Source organism: Cyphomyrmex costatus, unplaced genomic scaffold, assembly GCF_001594065.2.
Source record: "Cyphomyrmex costatus isolate MS0001 unplaced genomic scaffold, Ccosl1.0 scaffold97, whole genome shotgun sequence".
NCBI classification, from domain to species: domain Eukaryota; kingdom Metazoa; phylum Arthropoda; class Insecta; order Hymenoptera; family Formicidae; genus Cyphomyrmex; species Cyphomyrmex costatus.
The window spans coordinates 1678298-1698435 of record NW_017280561.1 but is presented as its reverse complement, the minus strand read 5'-3'; the positions used below and the strand labels follow the sequence as shown (position 1 = coordinate 1698435).

The window sequence follows — 20138 nt, the reverse complement described above, 5'->3', positions numbered from 1 at the left end:
TGTAGGAACAGAAAACAAATCAAGGTTATGCGTTGTTCGATTCAAAGAGGATTTTTGCCTCTTTGGTTCGATTTATCTATATTTATCGTGTGTTGTTGCCGCTGGTAACTAAGCTCAGTGATTATTAGAAATAATAATGTAAAATTTAATTCTATTAAAAGTGTTAATTGATATTAACGTATGTTCACATAATTATATTAATTTTATTTTGTATATAATCGTTAATCCTTAAAGTACATTCTTATCTTTATTTATAGAACGTGAGGTTCTTTTGTTTGAAGTTGTGTGTCCAGAGAAGTACAGAAACTCTAAATATTTCATCAAAATGTTTAATGGCACAAATTCAATGGATTCATTAAATTCCATCAATACAAGATCTTCCAGGGAACGTAAAAATTGCTTAAAGCATGCCTTGGAACGAACATCAATTTTACGTAAAAAAATTGTTTTATCTTTCTGTTTTTTCTATCTAATATACAATCAATTAATCAAAGTAAGTATTTTCTAGAAGAGGTAATCAACGATTCCACAATAAATAAACTGGATGAAGCCATAAACTTAGTTGATGATGTTACTTATGCAACGAGTATACAAGAAAAAGGTATAGAGAAAGCTTTATGTTATATTTTATACATTTATACAATGTTATACTCGTATGTAAATATGTACAGTTTTATTCTGTAAAATAAAGTTCGTAAAAATTTGTATAAGATAAACTTCAAGACTAATTTCAATATAATGTGTATAAGATAACTGTATACAATATTTATACACTTTTTTTATATATGTTTAATGCATAATATAAAATATATGTATAATATATATGTTCATACTGTAAATCATTAAAACAAAGGATACTTTTGATTTTCACACTTACACACTATCAAATATTAAATGGCAAATAATGTGCAATATTTTAATTACTTTATAAGTGCAGTAAATCTAAGACGTAACACTCATAATATTATCATTTTAAAAAATTAGAAAATTTTTAGAGTATTTATACAGGATATTTAGAGATTCAACTGATAAACTTTTATCGGGATTAACTAAAAGGATTATTTTTTGCAAATGGATCTAGAGTCAGAAGCTTGTCGTTTCATTGCAATATTGTAGAGTATAAAAAGATCTATTTACTAACCTTATGAAATTGACCTTGGGAACTCTAGGCTATTTACAAAAAATTTATTTTTTGGTACCCTTGACAATCTCTGAAAGTTTATCAGTTAAATTTTCAAATGTCCTATGTGAGTGTGTGTATGCGTACATTTTGTTTATATTTTTAGTTTCCAATCAACAGGAAGTTCTTATTGATTCACAAATGATGACATCATCATCTAAAGTTCTAAAAACCTGTAGTATCTCATTGACGAAAAGAATGCGTGACTATGATCATATCAATTTTTCACAAAAATTGGTAAATTTGTTAAAAATTATAATTATATTTATATTTAGTTATTTATCGCTTATTTTTGTCTATGTAATTTAATTTTAATCTCGATTTAACTAACTCTTTATCTTATTCTATTTTAAACATTAAAAACAGATAGGGTAAATTAAATTGGGATTAAAAGTTAATCTTTCTCTTTTCTCTCTATTAAACTAATCTATGCATTAATAGAAACAGACATATATTATAGCCATATTCTAATATACATTACCAGTACTGAAATTTTAGGCATATTCTACAATAAACCATTTGTAATATAATATATCAGAAGTTAGATAGAAATTGACCTGTCCCAATTAATTATGGGTCAATTTCTAACTTCTAACTCCTGATTTATTACTAATTATAGAATATTTACAACATATATAACATGAACTATAGATTCTCGGTACTGGCGATATTTATTAGAACATAGTTATTGAAATTGTTCATAAAGTATTACATATGTTGTTACTTTAAGTAGCTTTATTTTATTATTTTTACATTTTATTATCAAATATCTGTTATTGCTTATTAGTGCTTTCTAAGTAACACAGTGTGATAAAGTTATGATCATCTTTGACATTACCAAACAAAAATTTAACAGTTTACTGTATTATATTGTGTCTCTTGCTAGAAAGCACACTATATTTATATGTTATTTAGGTAAAATATTTGCAAGAAGCATCAAATGATGATTCACAGTCTCCAAACTGGTCACTTTTAGAAAGACGAGTGACAAAATTGTTCAAAAGGGTTGCTAATAGTAGCACACTATTAGGTTTGTTTAAATAAATGTTAATATTTTTTTTTATAGATATATATTTTTTCTTTTTAAATATTCTTTCATAGATATACTATCAAGTTATTTTAAGTTTATTATACTGCTTTCATATTCAAGAATCTAATCAAATTTTTGTACTTTTTATTATTTCAGGTACATTGGATCCTCTTGAGAAGAAGACAATAATTAGGAAGAAACCGGAACAGAAAGTAGCACAATTTGCAGTGACTGTACCTGATAAATTGGTGCCAAGTGGAAACACGAAGGATGAAGACAGTGTGGAACGTACTGTAAGGAAGATTAAAAAATTAATTACATGTTATTGTAAGGAAGCGGGGAAACCACTCGATTTCTTTCAACTGATTTTGCATCCTGATGATTTTGGAAGAACTATTAGAAATATGTTATACATATCGTTTCTCATAAAAGATGGAGTAGTGAAATTGAAAAAAGGTATCTTCTTATTTTTTTTAAGTAGTTCTATCACCTTATTTATTACAAAAAATAATCTTTTTTATCACAGATGAAAGAAGTCTTGTTGTGGAACCATGTCGCAAGGAAGTAAATTCACAAGAAAAACGATCTAGCAATAAAACAGGCATTCAGAATGTCATCTCATTAAATATGGAACAATGGAGAGTAAGTTGAATCCTTAAAAAAATTCTCTATAATTTTTTAATTAAATCAGATTTCAGTTTTAGTAGATAAGATTCTTTACTATTTTTTTAGTTTTGCATATATAAAAGCTATTTTATAAACTTTTAGTTATATATGGTATATTCTGTAACTAATTAAATCAAAGATATATTAAGAATATTAGAATTGTAGAAAAAATATTACAAATTAAAATTACAAAAATTCATAAAATTTTCTTTTTTTAGATATTGAAAAAGGCATATAGATTGGAACAACCGATGATTAATTTTGACGAAGAAAAATAATTATGATTAGGAATATGCTTTCCTCTTACCAATACAAAAAAAGAATATGATTTTATTAAATTTACTTATATATTTATGGTATTGTATTAGATTTTAAATAACATATTGGATTATTTTGTCATCTATTAAATTGAAAATTATTAAAAAATATATTTTCGATATTTTTTTAAAACTTAATATCTAACGTATATATTGTGATTTTATGGTATTAATTCGCAATATATAATTTTCGTGTGATTTATATACTGATATATGTAGTCTTTTTAAACTGCGCGCAGAACAATTGTCGGTCTTGAAACGCAACTCTAATAAATTACCGTAGTATATCACGAATTAAATTAACAATTTAAAAATTATTTGATGCGCTTTTGCATCAAATATGCTGGGAACGCAGCCTCGTTCAGTCCGTTCATGCGTTCAGTCACTGTTCAGTAACTATTTTTTGGCTTGCTTTGGTTGACTGTGGTTGACACAATTGTTATATTGTAAAATGGTGCGAAAATGTTGTATTCCGGGATGTTCTTCGGTGCCAAAGGATCCAAGTCATAGTTTTCCGAAGAATGCCGAATGTCGCAATAAATGATTTCAGAATATAAACATGGAACCATCAGAAAACGAAAATGAAATAAAAAAATTAAGGATCTGCTGTAAGCATTTTTGTGATAAAGATTACAAAATTGATTTTACGTAAAGAATTTTACATTCCTGGGCAATTCCATCTACATATATGAGCCACAACACATCGGAATCAGTTGATGTCCATTATAATATTGTTAGATTGTCTATATATACACATGAAAGAAACCGAAGACGTCTAAAAAGAATTATTAGAAAAGGCAGGAAAATTAAATTTCCAAAAATAAAAGAAAAACGTAATGAAGAAAATGCTGATTTAACAATACGTGTAAGGCAGAATTTTATACAGATGTTGCAAAGAAACAATGATGTAGCACCTCAGGTACATTCGCCATCCTATTTAAATATTGACTAGAATTACAACTACTATCCTGGGTGTTTATTACTTAAAATTGTAGACTCATATATTTCGTTACATTTGTAAATCTGTTGTAGATCCGGGCTAGTACAAAAACGCGCGTACAACGTCCGACTTAAGAGATAACGTAGGGACTGATAACTTTGCGCAGAGCTCCAAGACAAAAAAATTCTCTGTATCCCCAACAACATTCATGTTTAGTTTTTTAATAATTTCTAATAGGCGCTTTTGTAAAAAGAAGGTAAAGCATTAAGCCCCCTTTCAATTTCGTAAACCTTTAATAAATATAATTTATTACAGCAATATTTTATTATATTGTGATAAGACTTGAATTTTTATATTTTTTCGCTCCTCTTTTATAGTCTCAATCGAAATCTTTAATACTTGTTGAGTTATATTTCAAGAAACTATGATGAGATAAAAATGATTAGAGAATATAAATTTTATTAGAAAGCAGGATTGGTAAAAGACCGTTTTTTTTTTACTTAACCAATGCTCAAAACTAATTTTAACTGGTCAAAATTGATTTTAAGATTTTAACTATTATCAAATCTAAATGAATTTTTGTTTTTAAAGGCTTCTTATTTTTATTATTTTAATTACAAACTCACCAAATATTGCTTAATATATAGGCACATAGGTCTAACACGTATAGATATAAACCCAATAGTTTCCACAGCTTTTTTTCATTCCGCTAAAAGCATTGATGAAAACTATGCACGATATTCACTGCTACCAACTGCTACTGGCAAAGATCTATAATGTACTATAAATTTTCAATATTGGCAGTGATGAGTATTAAAATGTAGTAGTGTACTAGTCACTGTTTTGTTAGGAGAGTAATTTTTTCACGTATGCACTAATGAGTGCAGCATCAACACCATACTAATGTCTTAAGATTCTGTTAAAGCTTTATTTTGACGTTTCTATGAAAATTATACCACTTTTTTGAAAAATTAATAAGAAATATAGAATATAGAAATTTAAAAAAATTTGATCCTTATTATATTGATCCTTTTACTATCAGAATCTGACTGGATTCCGCCAAAACTATGGACTTCTTAAAAAATATTATTTTTTTTATATATGCAATAACAATAATGTTCGTTTATGGTTTTAACTTATTACTTAATATCTAATAAAATGTTTTTTTGACTTATTTCGATCTAATTTTTATTCTCTATCTTAATTCTAGGCTGGGTTAGCTTAAAAACTATGTTGTTCCAAAAAAATGACTACCTGTATTGAAAATTATAGTGCACATAATATAAATTGTAGCATTTTCAGCACTGGCAATAAATTTTGACGCAGCTAATAATAATAGGGTAAAATAAAACTTATTAAATTTTGATGAGAGAGAGAGAGAGAGAGAAAAGATACATACTCAAAATCGATTTTGACCGAAATGATTAAAATCAAGTTAAAATCACTGGTTAAAATCACACTTTTCGATTTTGTGCCAATCTTGCAATAGAAGGTTGCTTTTGCGAAATGAATGATGATCGAATAAAATGTTAATAACTCTTTTAAGATGACTAATTTAATTTATTGTTTGGCCAACGATTCCGCTTTCGCTACTACTTCCTCGATCGGACCAACCATGTAAAATGCTACTTCCGGTAAGTGATCTAATTCTCCACCTAAAATTTTCTGGAATCCTTTGATAGTTTCTTGTAATGGTACTAATTTGCCGGCATGACCAGTGAACACCTCGGCGACCTAAAATATTACCATCAACTTCTTACTTCACAAGCGCAATTAATGCTTACGAGCATTATGAACATCAAGGCTGCCTAGTGGAACATTCAACATTCTTATCACGTTTGTGTATTATGTTTTCTCTCACCTGGAATGGCTGGGACAAGAACCTTTGGATTTTACGCGCACGTGCAACCGTCAGCTTGTCTTCTTCTGACAATTCGTCCATACCCAAAATTGCAATAATATCCTGTAGCGACTTATAATCTTGAAGGATCTTCTGTACACCACGAGCGATGTTATAGTGTTCTGTGCCGATAATATTGGGATCCATGATACGGGATGTGGAGTCGAGAGGATCGACAGCTGGATAAATACCTATATCCCAGTAAATATATATTCGAAAAATTATTGACATCATATGTGATACAACAGTAAATTTTCATATAACGAATTCGATCACTTGCGTTACACTAGATTAGTGCATATTAAAAGTCCGAGTTGGAAAAAGTAACTTATAACTAAGTTACAGTTAGTTACTTTTTCAATAATTTTAACTTAATTTCGTTCCTTTTTTCAAGCTGTAATTATAACTTAACTTATAATTGATTATATTTCTTTTAGTAACTAGTAACTAATTTCAATTAATTTTATATTTACTTTACATATTTTAAACTTATTTATCAATTTGATACGATAGGTTAGAATCTAAATAGTTGCTTTATTGCCGCTACTAATCACATAGAAGACAACAGCTGCGTTCAAAAGACAAACAGTATTTAAATTTTGTTTATTGTTAATGTCCACTGGTTTTTTATTTAAAGTCTATACAATAAGAATAATAAGGTGTGATAAGTCGCAAAAAATTGATCAATCATAGTAAAATGTGACACAGATATTTAATTATGAATAATCAATTTTTTATAGCTTATTACTTACATTACGTTATATTACTCCCATTATAGATGAACTATTAAAGCAAATTTTCTGTACAAATATAAATAGTAAAACTGCTTTCTATTTATACACAAATAAAACTGAATCTGAGGTGAATTGAGTATTTCATACTCAGATCAATGACGTCATTACTCGCTTACCTTAGTAAAACAGTTTTTTAAGTTTTTGACTAATAACAGACTCAGCAAGTCGAATCCTACTTGTCAAAATGAAAAATAAATGCACATTTAATTGAGTTACTAGTCACAAGTGAGAATTATCAGAGAATCAATGTAAAATAAATGGAAAGCAACGTAAGATATAAGTTGTAAGCATAATTTGGTAAGCGCAATTAGTAGCAGTAAGAATTTTATCCTAGTAAGGATTTTAGTAGAAACAATAGATTTTGAGATATTCGCAAAACTTTTTTTTACTTTTAATCCTATATAAAAAAAAACAGGAGTTACATCGATGGGAACGAGACATTGTTTAAAACGACAAAATAAAATTAAATGCAAAAATTTGGCTAGCTGTTAATTTTTCCGCAAAGAAATTCTAATTGCTCTGGAATATGGTTAAAAAAGTTTTAAACAATTAAATAATCAATAATAAAGTTTTCAAGTTTTTACAGAATATACATGTATTATTTCATTATCAAAGTTAATTTCATTATGCCACTGTATTTAAATACTTTATATGTATACTAATTCAGTGTAGCACGAGAGGTTAAATTTATCAAGAGATACACACCTAATTCAGCAATAGCACGTGACAATACGGTTGTAGCATCCAAGTGAGCAAAAGTGGTAGCGGGAGCAGGATCTGTCAAATCATCAGCAGGTACATAAATGGCTTGAACAGAGGTGATGGATCCTTTTTTCGTTGTGGTAATTCGTTCTTGCATGGTACCCATATCAGTGGCCAATGTAGGTTGATAACCCACAGCAGATGGAATACGACCCAACAAAGCAGATACCTAAAAACATGTGTTTTATATATATTATATAAAGAGAGATAATATTTTTTGTAATAAAATTATCGGTAGATTTAGATTCTCTTTAATATCTTGTTTTTAATATTTTTACAAAAATGCTTATTAGCATAAAAAATCATTAAATTGTTTGTCAATTAAACATGTGATGTTACTGTTATTGAATTTGCTCAATCCAATGAATTAATTTCGAGATCAAAAAAGATTTAGGCGAGATTTGCAGAATCAGAAAAGTATATAAATTCACACAGAAGTATATAAGATTTCTGAGTAGTCATCATAGTCGTACTGTAAGCCATACATACAAAGTATTATTTCTCATTTATGAAGTCACAATTCAGTATAGTCAGCGACTGTTCAGAAGCCTTAACATATTACAAATGTATTTATTAACTATATAAATAAAAATGGCAAATTATTCAATAATTTTACAAATCTTTATATATATGTATATATATGGGGCATTCCAAAAGTTATACACAAAAAAAATTGTAGCACCCCCAAGTGATTATTTTTCATTATTATGAAAAATATAATAAAAATAGAGTGGACAAACAAAAATAATGGGTGGACAATCACGTGCGCGTTGTGGACAAACAATATTCTCATATATATTATAATTATGAAAAATGTAATAGAAATAGAGGGTACAAACGAAAATAATGGGTGGACATACGTGGACAAACGGTGGACAAACAAATGCAATAATGATTTTATCAAAATTCACATTTAGGGGTGCCGACATCTCAGAGCTGCTCTGTGAAGTCGACACCCCTAAATGCGAATTTTGATAAAATCATTATTGCATTCGTTTGTCCACCGTTTTTCCATGTATGTCCACCCATTATTTTCGTTTGTACACTCTATTTTTATTATATTTTTCATAATAATGAAAAGTAATCACTTGGGAGTGCTACAATTTTTTTTGTGTATAATTTTTTTTTGGAGGGTGGACAAATTAAAATAACGAGTGGACAAACGTGGACAAACAGTGGACAAACGAATGCAATAATGATTTTATCAAAATTCGCATTTAGGGGTGCCAACTTTACAGAGCTGCTCTGTGAAGTTATATATGTATGTATTTTTTTTTGATGGTGGACAAATGAAAATAACAGGTGGACAAACGTAGACAAACAGTGGACAAACGAATGCAATAATGATTTTACCAAAATTCGCATTTAGGGGTTCCGACTTCACAGAGCTGCTTTGAGAAGTCGGCATCCCTAAATGCGAATTTTGGTAAAATCATTATTGTATTCGTTTGTCCTCTGTTTGTCCACGTTTGTCCACCTGTTATTTTCATTTGTCCACCCTCCAAAAAGAAGTTATACACAAAAAAAGATTGTAGCACCCTCAAGTGATTATTTTTCAATTCGAAAAAAATCATGATAGCTTCTTGCGATGAGTACTATAATATATCAAAATTTCAGCCAAATCAAAAATACAAAAATTTTCGAGTGGCACACTTGGAATGAAATGCCCCATATATATATTATACACACACATATATATATATATATATATATCGTTAAATTTACTTAATAAATTATGTTTATTTACCTCAGAACCAGCCTGAGTAAACCTGAAGATGTTATCAATGAATAATAGTACATCCTGACCTTCCTGATCACGGAAATATTCGGCGACAGTGAGACCAGTGAGAGCGACACGGGCGCGGGCACCAGGCGGTTCATTCATCTGCCCATAAACTAGCGCTACTTTAGAAGTCTTGTCCTTCAGAGAAATTACACCAGATTCGATCATTTCATGATAGAGATCGTTACCCTCGCGCGTTCTTTCACCCACGCCAGCAAACACTGAATAACCACCGTGAGCCTTGGCCACATTGTTGATTAGTTCCATAATAAGTACAGTTTTTCCGACTCCAGCACCACCAAACAGGCCTATTATAATAAATATAAGTAATAATATTAAGACACATGATTAATAATTTCAACAATATTATTAAACAAAACCTGATTTGGTTTTATATTTTCATAGCTCTAATACTATCGCAATTTATGTTATACCAATCTTTCCACCCTTAGCATAGGGAGCCAGCAAATCCACGACTTTGATGCCTGTGACTAGAATCTCTTGTTCAACGGACATGTCTACAAATTCAGGAGCATCTGCATGAATAGGGGCCAACTTATCTGTTGGGATAGGTCCACGTTCATCAATGGGTTCACCAATGACATTAATAATACGACCTAAAGTTTCAGCTCCCACAGGAATACGAATAGGGAATCCAGAATCTAACACATTTTGACCGCGTACCAAACCCTCCGTACCTATAACAGTAGAGTGATTTATTATTGAATCAATTAAATATCAATTTATATTTAAGCACAAAAAATCTCAAATTAAACAGCATATATTCAGAAATAGGACCGCAATAAGAATAAATTTCTTATTTATTAAAAATACAAAAAATATCCATTTTTGATTGAAACTGATCTTAGTACTATTTTAAATCTGTAATTAAAATTTATAAATCTCTTACATATCACGTTTTATAACATATACAAGACATTACCATCCATAGCAATGGTGCGCACTGTATTTTCTCCAAGATGTTGGGCGACTTCAAGTACCAGTCTAGGTGTACGGTTCTGTACTTCCAAAGCATTAAGTATGGGTGGAAGAGCATCATCAAATTGTACATCAACAACAGCACCAATAACAGCAACTACCTTTCCTTGCGCACCTTTGGATGCAGCCGCGGGTTTGGCAGCATAATCTCTTTCTATTTAAGATCGTGAAATTTTATATTTAAACATAAAAAATCTATATATAAATAATTATACACACTTAAAAAGAAATTACATGTACATCTAGAAAGTAAAAAAATACCTATCAATTTTTGTTAACTTTTTTTAAGAAATACTAAGATTCAGTGATAATAAATGATTGCATAATACATTCTAGACAATGGTGCTTTACTACTTTTATAATTGCTTAAAACCTAATCTACAATTGCTTAAACATAGTAAGTGATCTTAGTTATAAAAATTTTCTACAGTTGGATATTCTTCCCATATTCAACTTTGGTAAAGTCTTACAACTATGTTTATGCAATTGTATATTGGCCTTAACATTTCTTGATACAAATGTACACAGAAATGCACAAAGCTTAATGGATTTAATTTTGTGCCTTGTATACAATTCAAAATTCGAATTTATTTCTTTGAAAATCAATAAATTAACTCTCTTTGCAGATACATGTAGTTCCATAAATATATTAAAATTTTTTAATTGTCTAAAAAAAGTCGAATTCAAGATACTCCCAAATCTTTGCAAACATTACAAACTTAAGAAAAATGTTATGTAACATATGAAGAAATATAACTATCAAAATTAAATATTTGAAACTTTTCAACGAATTATTTTGAATAATTTCTTATACATATTTCGAAATATACTCTTCAAAATAATTAAATTGAAAAAAATATCGAAGAAAAGAACAGCAATAGACAGTTGTTACAAATTTATTATCAAATGAATTATAAAGACAAATGTTCTGTGTGACGAAAGATTTCTCGGCACCCGGTCAAGGTACCGAGAAATACACCATTTATAATCGCACTGAACATTTATCCATTCACAGAATTTTACGAACGGTGTAAAAGAACGTGTTAAAGTCGCCATATTGGCAAGTTGGCAAGCGGAATTTACACCAATCGACTACCGATTATATAATCAATAAACAATTTTTTTTAATAATTCATGTAAAATTCAGAATATATTGATTGTCATGAATGGGAACTATCGCGAATTCCGATTGCTCGATTTTATATTAAATACTATTATCAGAATGAATTCAGACAATAAATACGTCGACCGACTGTCATTCCACTTACAGATTATTTCCATAATAAACTGAAAAATATGTACTTACTGTTAATAGCGAGAACGCCTGATACTTTAGCGATTTCATTTTGTAAGAGAGGTTTAACAACTCTCAAGGAAGCAGGAACTGCTTTCGTTAAAGCGTTCAAAATCATGCTCGATCGATTGAGAAAAGTCTCTGACAGTCTCTGATATCACTATACGTATGGTCGTCTGGCGTGACCAGAACCAGGGTCTGATCGTCCAAATAAGCCTTTTTATATAGTTTGAAATGCGCAGACGCGAATATGAGTGGAGGAGGATCAACGATATCCAATCAATGGGCGCATTCAGCGGACTCAACAGTATTCTTCTAGATCCAAAATTCTGATTGGATGATCCAAAAGAATACACCAATAACAGCGAGCGCTCACTCAACTGTTGCGTCCGCTGAACGCGCCCAATGATAAAAATTTTCACTTTGCTGGTTCTACATTGGACGCAAGCAGCAAATTGCATGGACGCAAGTTTGTTGCGACAGCCAATCTGAAGCGTTGATTTAAAAATGCAAGCTTGAGATTAGTTGCCGCAACGAACTTGCGTCCAATGTAGAACCAGCTTTACATGTTCATTGGTTACCGCGCGCATTTAACCTCGCATTAAGGTACAATTTCATGCTGACGCTTGACGCTTATTTTTAGCGTCAAAACAGATCACGTGATACAAATTGACGAATATTAAGCATCAATTTTAATCACGTGATCTGTTTTGATACTTAAAATAAGCGTCAAGCGTCAGTATGAAATTGTACCTGTCGCATCGCCACATCGCAAACATTGCGGTCCAATCAACATCAAGCTCGTTCGACTCTGATTGGACCACAACGCTTGCGACATGCTTGAGACGCTGCGATGCGACTAATGTTGAACCAGCCGTATGCGTTATGCAAAAGTGTGTGCTTAGAGCCCAGACACACGCTTTTGCATAACGCATAACGTATAGTGCATAAGAGAATCAGCCAATCAAAGTTCTTCTTTTTCGTTAAGTGGAAGGAGGGATTCAGATTAGTTGATTCTCTTAAGCTGGTTCTACATTAGTTGCAAGCCGAATGCAAGTTCGTTGCGACAGCCAATGTCAAGTTGGTATTTTGAAATCAACGCTTCAGATTGGCTGTCGCAACAAACTTGCGATCGGCTTGCAACTAATGTAGAACCGGCTTTATGCACTATGCATTAAGCCCATTCCACATTGGTCGTATCGTAGACGTCGCAGGTCACAAATTTGTTGCAACAGCCAATCCGATGTGTCAATTAGAAGTCTCACGACGCTTAAGCCGTAATCACCCTATGGGTTGCGCGCTCTGTTGCGATTGAGATTACGGTTGAATGTTGGAAACTAACCAATCAGAGCAGAGCAGTTCCTGTGTAAAGCCGTAGTGTGATTACGGCTTTACGATGCTACGATACGACCAATGTAGAATGGGCTTTATGCGTTATGCAAAAAGTCTGTGCTCCCCGCTTATAAGCTATAAGCGGGGAGCACAGACTTTTGCATAAAGCATGTGCATAAGGATTTTCATTGGTCCATTTTCTTATGCATGAGTCAATGGACCAATCAAATTCTTTATGTATATGGTTTATGCGTTATGCAAAAGTCTGTGCTCCCCGCTATATCCACACAAACTTGCATAACCGCATAAGCGTATGCCTAATGAAAATTATCCAATCACATTTTACGTGCATCTCTATAAGGGAAATGCGATTGGACAATTTTCTTTAGGCATGCGTTTATGCAGCTATAGTTTGTGTGGATGTAACTTTACGTTTGTGCGTTCGGAAATCCATCGAAAAAGTGTTGTAATGCCGTGAGTGCCATTCTACAATTGCGTAAGCGTAGTTGTTACTGGTTGTAGTTGTAAGAATTAACCAATCACAGTCAAATATGAGGAGAATATTCGACTGTGATTGGTTAATTCTTACAACTACAACCAGTTACAACTACCCTTACGCAATTGTAGAATGAGCTTTAGGTGGAACACAGCCCTAGTGGTATCTATCTCAGTCTCAGTGAATCTTCGGTGTAATTTGGTAATCGGTAAGGTGGTTTATGAAATTCATGTTTCTTTTGGTAATGTGACACGTATAATTCGGGTCAGAAATTCACACAGGGTTACAATTTGTGTTTTCTTGCGATATTTAATCATTATAGTGACTTACGCTGTAATTTCGAACTACAATGCCACGAGGTAAGTTATCCTTTTATAAGCTTCTTTCTGGTCCCTATTTTATTAATTTATTCTATCCGCGTTCCTTCGAGGAAAGCAGTTTCTATATATTCTTCTTTACTAATCGCTATTTATCGCACAGGAAAATTCGTAAATCACAAAGGCAGGAACAGGCACTTTACAAATCCAGAAGAATTGGAGGAGCAGCGACGCCAGGAAGAGAAAAAGCAACAGTGGAGAGTTAGTATTTTTAGGTTAATCGACAGGAATAGCGATTTAGAGGAATTTTTATCCAACTCTGATTAACTTTAATGGATAATTAGTCAATGATAGGTATGATTGACCGGTTCCAATGGACTAATCGTCGATTAAAGTTAATTGGAGTAAGTTATTGGAGTAAGTTATTGGAGTAAAAGTTACTCTTAGTTAAGATATCAACTTCTTTTACACTGAGCATGTATATTAATTAGTAACTTTCTATTAAATTGTCTTAATTTCAGCAAAATATTTAAAGAATAATGTACTAAATTAGTACAATATACATCAAAATGATTAATAAAATGCACATATTATATATATATAATGCAATCGTATCATACAATGAGCAAATTCATTGGATGTTGACTAATGAAATTATAAATAAGTATCCTAGTAAGTTCGCTTACTTTTGTAATTTTTACCTTGTTTCAAGATATACATTCAATTTCTTAGGAAAATAATTATATTATTGATATTTAGATATTAGATGTGCTATAAAATTTATAGATTATGTATAATATTACAATGAAAACTATGTTCCAGTCCTGAAATATACAGTTCACAAATAAGAGAAAGAATTCTAACTTGGTCAAAAGCTAATTTTTAGTTCAATAATATATAAATTATATTTTTCAATTTTTTATAAAACACTTAAATTCGATGTTGTCAGATTTGATTGAACTTAAAATCTAATCATATAATGTTACATTGTTTAATCATAACTATATTACTCAACAAAATTATATATAAAATATTACCCCCTGTTATTCCATTTAAAAATAGGCAAATTATTTTTATTTTTATTTCTATAATAAGAGTCTAGTGAACACGCTTGTCTAATATTTTTTTTTAATTGAACGAGAGAGAAAAACATGTGCTATATTGTTCTACAGTGGCGCTGTAGAAATGTGGTAGCTCTATAAGCTCCATAGATTGTGGCTAACATATATAAACTCATAGGTTCTGCTTGCTTAGTCCTTTAACAGTCATAACTATTTCTTAAAATTCTTAGGAACTTTGGAACTATCGGAAATATATACAGAACTTAAAAAAATTTATTTTTTAATACTGCGCGACATAAAAATTTTCTAAAAATTATATAGATGACGAAACGCCAACTTGTGATATTCTTCGCAATCTTATTTTCAGATTTTGATTTAAAAACTATATAGGTTTTGTTGTGTCGAGAATACAGCCCACTATCACTTCTCCAAGGGATTTGATAATGTTATTAGATGTATAAATAAGTTTCCACCGTTTTTTCATCAAAAATTGGGCATTTATTGTGAAAGAACGGTACCTAATGTTTTATTCGAAGTATTGTCCATCACTAGCCACTACTTTTTCCCATCTTTCTGGTAATTGGTGATTCCACGTCGAAAAAACAAAAAACGTCGAAACTACGTTCTTTGTTTTCGACGTCAAATTCACCGTTCTTAAACTTTTGAAACCACTCACGGCAACTTCTCTTGTCTTGCAACTTCTACGGCAGCCTCACCATATACTTCTACAAGCAATCGATGCGCCTCAGCTGCAGATTTCTTCAAATTAAAGAAGCTCCCGCAAATGACGCTTATTCGGCTCAAAACTCGAAATTTTCACACGAAAAAAGATATATGATGCTGATACAAAATCGCTAATATTTCAAGGTTATGTTGTTGCCAGATGTCCAACCTCACGATATGATGTTTTACAGCAGCAATTTTAACCATAACATACTAGTGGCGCCATCTTTTGTCAAACGGCGGAAACTTATTTATACTTAGTATAGGGACTCTAATTTATACTTCTTAGATCATGAGAATTGGGAATCAATTTAAAATTGAATTTTGAGGAGTACAAATATAACGCGATTTTTAAGGTTTTCTGGTCAAATATGATTACAAATACACGTGCACAACATGCACAAATATAGATACATTCCATTAATTTTTGTATTCTTTTAGATTCAACCTTTTCGCGTTAAATAAATTTTTTATTGAACAAATTGAACGATTACATTAATGTTTTTAAATTTATTCAGCAATTGACAAAAGTCAGAAATTATAGTAAGGAGAGATTTGCTTTTATATCGACATTTCGACTGCATGATTTGTCAATGAAATTTTATACCTTGTTTCTCTGATTTTGTAGCAAGCTGCTTTTCAAATAATTTAAGATGGTGGTGTAAGAGATCATCTCAAAAGCGATAAAATCTATTAAAAGTTATTCAGAATCGTGACCTTGACAACATATGGCAAGGTCAAGGTCAAGGTCATTAGAGGGTAATTCGTATTATTAAACATTTACCTAATTTCGATGTCTATCCACTGGTATAAAAATTCACCAGTACATTCGCCTATATTACCTTCAAACTTCGGCATTTTTGAATTCGCTTGCAAGCAGGAGATTTCGGCGGATGTATCATGACGCGGATTCTGAGGAGAGATGGTCAGGGAATTATCCTGCAATTCGGCATATATGTTATTTTTTGCAAAACATGCCCTATACATTTTATACATTTACTAAATAATGTTTTCATGCTTTATTCAAAAGTTACAACCGTAAAACACAAATTTGGTCAATTTTTGAGAATTAATTTCTTCTTAAATATGTTGTCAATAAAAAATACGCATCTCGAATATTTCGTCTCCTTTAAAAACCTGCCAAATTAAAATTGGAGAAAAATCTGAGATCAATTTCTCCTAAGTAAATTTAAAGTTTAACTTTTCTACGTAAGAATAAGCTATTGTTTTTTATATTATATTTTATTAAAAGCTAAGTTAATTTTTCTTTACTCTACAGAAAAATAAAGGGCAGGAGAGTTCTAGTGAGGAAGAGGATGATGAGGAGACGAAGACGTGTGAAGCCAATAGGTCAAAAAGTAGTACCACAGATAGCAACAGTGAATCAGAATCAGAATCGGAAACAGAGGTATCTATACATGTGTATATGCAAGATTAAAAAAGATGTTTTTTGTGTATAATTATATAAAGTGTTGTTTTCTAATCTTTTATTAATTATTTTATTCTTGTAGGGCGGAAAAGCAAAAGGTGTAGAGAATTTAATTCAAGTAGAAAATCCAAACAGGGTACAAAAGAAAACAAAAAAATTATCCCAACTGCATCAATCGTTAGACACTGCAAAACCAGAACTATCTCGAAGAGAGCGGTATGTGTGCGATTGCTTTAATTATAATCATAATTTTTTTACAATATTTTTTAAAAATATATCCTTACGATCATATCTTGTTTTGCATGTATCATTTATCTCATTCTCACCGGTATTGAAAATGTGATCCTAATTTTCAGAGAACAATTGGAAAAACAAAGAGCTTATGCGAATTATCAAAAATTACACGCGGCCGGTAAAACGGATGAAGCTCGAGCAGACCTAGCACGATTGGCTATAATTAAGCAGCAACGAGAAGAGGCGGCAAAACGGCGAGAGGAAGAGAAAAAGCAAAAAGAAATGGCACAACAAAAGAAGACAGAGCTGACACAGAAGGCGCTCGGAAAAAAATCTTAGAACATTATGACATGATTAATTGCCACAAACTTCTATAATTAGACTGCTGACTTCGATTATTTTGTATATGATAGAAAAAAACAAGAGTAATATTAAAATCATTGTCTGTGCTCACTTATGCTTATGAATGTACGAAGTTGGAACACAGACCTTTGCATAATATTTATTTCATGAAGGGAAATATTGTGAATGGTTAATTCTCTTATAAATTATGCATTAAAATGCATTCTCACGAGTCGCTCAAACCAACTGTTTCAGTGATAAAAAAAAATTACGTGATGACGTGATTTTGTATCAGAAATATTAAGCCTGATCTATAATAAATTGCAAATACTGTCGTTAGTTACAATGTTTTGCAACAGCCAATCAGGGGCGTCAATAGTAATTAGTCATGCTTCTGATTGACTGTTGCAAAGCATTACGGCTGGCAACGGAGTATTTGCAACTTATTATAGATCAGGCTTTAAAACGATAACTTTATAGAAAAAAGAGACAAGAAGCGTTGAATTTGACAATTGAGCGATTTGATGCGTTTCTCGTGTTTTTCACATGATGCTTGCAATATTAATTCGCTTAAGGGATGCTGGAGTAATCAAATTGTTAATATTACAGTCATATAAAAATCTCCGAATTGATTAAATAGAATACAAAATCCTTTTGCAGAATTAAAGTAAACGCAAAATGAGGAGATGCTGAAGTGGATTTTATGTTAAAATCGAAAAGAGTTAGAAATTTACTTAACTTTTTTTCAATTTTAATATAAAGTCCACTTCAACAACTCCTCCAGGGCATCGATCATGTAAATTTTCCTCTAGAACGAATCAGTAAAAAATGACGAATCTCATGCGGATTTCATCATTTTGTGATCACGTAATTTTGATTACGATAAAGGCGTGAGATATTTAGCGTGAAATTTTTTACTATTAGCCGATTTGATTAAAAGGTGATAATGTTTTTTAACGGCATAGGCGTTTTTTCGTTACGTAACCAAAAGCAACCGCGGCTAAAATTATCTTCGTCTCTTTAGAGATCAGATGACGAAGATAGCCTTAGTCTTGTTTCTGGTCGGATTACAGAAAAAACGCCACATAATTGATAAAATTGCTGCAGCATTTTGGGTTATAAATCTGTCAATATATATAGAAAAAAGACGAAAGTTAAAACTGATGCGTAGACTTTATATGACATTTCAGATCCATTTATTGTGCTCTTTGTTTATATATAACATGTATTTTTCAATTGAAATACATATACTGAGTTAGAAAATTTTTCAAATGAAAGTTTATGTATTCTAAATTAATACATTGTTACAACTTACAGTTATTAGTAAAATTGTTATTAATAGTTAATTTCTTATTACCGTTGATTGCACTTATTTAGTCTGTTCTTCATTTCATGCTAATTAATAAGATTATATTAACAGTCGTGAAGTTGCCTTCAGTGTGGTTTTCAGTATGTTTTTGGCAAATACATATGTATGGTATTTCCACTATGGTTTTTGATATAATTTAATATGAATAGATTTTTATCACTTCTAGTTATGTCACTAATCATTTTTTTTCGCTACATAATTGCAATAAAAATAATGAAACCGTGAGATGGCCAGTAAAAATCTAAAAGTGAATTACATATATCACTGAAAAATACGTGATCGATGCCATGATTTGATATACATCTCTCGATGAAGACGAGCGAACAGATATGGGCTCGTGCTGTGTGTGTGGCTACCGATTTCACATGTGGCTCCCGTGCGAAATAACGTTATTGATAGTCTCTCAGTGCAACGCTCATCGCTTCTTTTAGCTCGCTCATGGTGAACCGCTCCAATCGTTTGGCCTCCCTTTGTCTGCAATTGTGTACGAATAGCCGGCAGTAGGCACTAGGCAATGACCCTCTTCAAGCATCTCAGCGACGAGTATCGTTGTCAAACGTCTAATCCTGTCTCCATACGTACGTTCATCATAACCCGCCTTTTTTCTGGAGTTTCCGACAAGAATGATTGCCTCAGAGGGTACTCTATTTTTTTTTGGTCTCCAACTAAGGTGGATCTCTCCACCACAAATTTTGGTTTTCTAGTCGTGCATAAACACAAGTACTATTGGCAAAGTCGATTATTGACCAACAGGATACAAGTCCAAACATATAATCACGCCGTTGATGTTGATCACATCCAAAAAACGTAAGAAATCTAGAAAGGGATTATCTCGTGCGATAAACGACAACGTGATCGATTACGTGTATTGGGACGAACTGGTGGATCGTCTACGATTGCTCAACTCTTCGCACCGGAGCGGGCAACGACGCTCACGACAACAAGATGCTATCGATCATCGAGGAACCTCGCGAAGCCGACATTATTATAAATTAAATCGCACATTAATGAAACGGGTCAGTCGAGTGGCGTCAGCTATACACAGGCTACAAAAAAATCTTTTTTTTTTCTCGTAGCTTGTGTATTACACATTGAATCATGAAAAAGATATCCGATGAAGAGAACAAAGTTAGCTTCGAGAAACGTCGACTTTTCGAGAAATTACATAGT

The 20138-nt window shown here is 31.6% G+C and overlaps 3 protein-coding genes across 3 annotated transcripts; 2 read left to right on the top strand and 1 right to left on the bottom strand.

Moving 5' to 3' along the window:
- The first annotated feature begins 100 nt into the window (after nt 1–100).
- Nse4 (SMC5-SMC6 complex kleisin component Non-SMC element 1) lies at nt 101–3173 on the top strand. Its single transcript, XM_018550222.1, has 8 exons — nt 101–104; nt 258–434; nt 509–601; nt 1287–1417; nt 2096–2210; nt 2367–2666; nt 2737–2852; nt 3095–3173. Exons 2-8 carry the CDS (start codon nt 326–328, stop codon nt 3152–3154), a joined length of 924 nt encoding a protein of 307 aa, XP_018405724.1. The 5' UTR covers nt 101–104; nt 258–325; the 3' UTR covers nt 3155–3173.
- A 2073-nt stretch (nt 3174–5246) lies between these two features.
- On the bottom strand, nt 5247–11841 carry ATPsynbeta (ATP synthase, beta subunit). The gene is made up of 7 exons (XM_018550416.1): nt 11678–11841; nt 10316–10525; nt 9807–10070; nt 9337–9680; nt 7533–7758; nt 5995–6224; nt 5247–5867 (listed from the first exon to the last, which is right to left on the bottom strand). The coding sequence occupies exons 1-7, from the start codon at nt 11781–11783 to the stop codon at nt 5694–5696; spliced, it is 1554 nt and encodes a 517-aa protein (XP_018405918.1). The 5' UTR covers nt 11784–11841; the 3' UTR covers nt 5247–5693.
- Nucleotides 11842–13679: 1838 nt separating this feature from the next.
- Nucleotides 13680–17828, top strand: LOC108782109 (28 kDa heat- and acid-stable phosphoprotein). Its single transcript, XM_018550277.1, has 5 exons — nt 13680–13852; nt 13974–14071; nt 16874–17002; nt 17106–17239; nt 17380–17828. The coding sequence occupies exons 1-5, from the start codon at nt 13843–13845 to the stop codon at nt 17594–17596; spliced, it is 588 nt and encodes a 195-aa protein (XP_018405779.1). The 5' UTR covers nt 13680–13842; the 3' UTR covers nt 17597–17828.
- The last annotated feature ends 2310 nt before the right edge of the window (nt 17829–20138 follow it).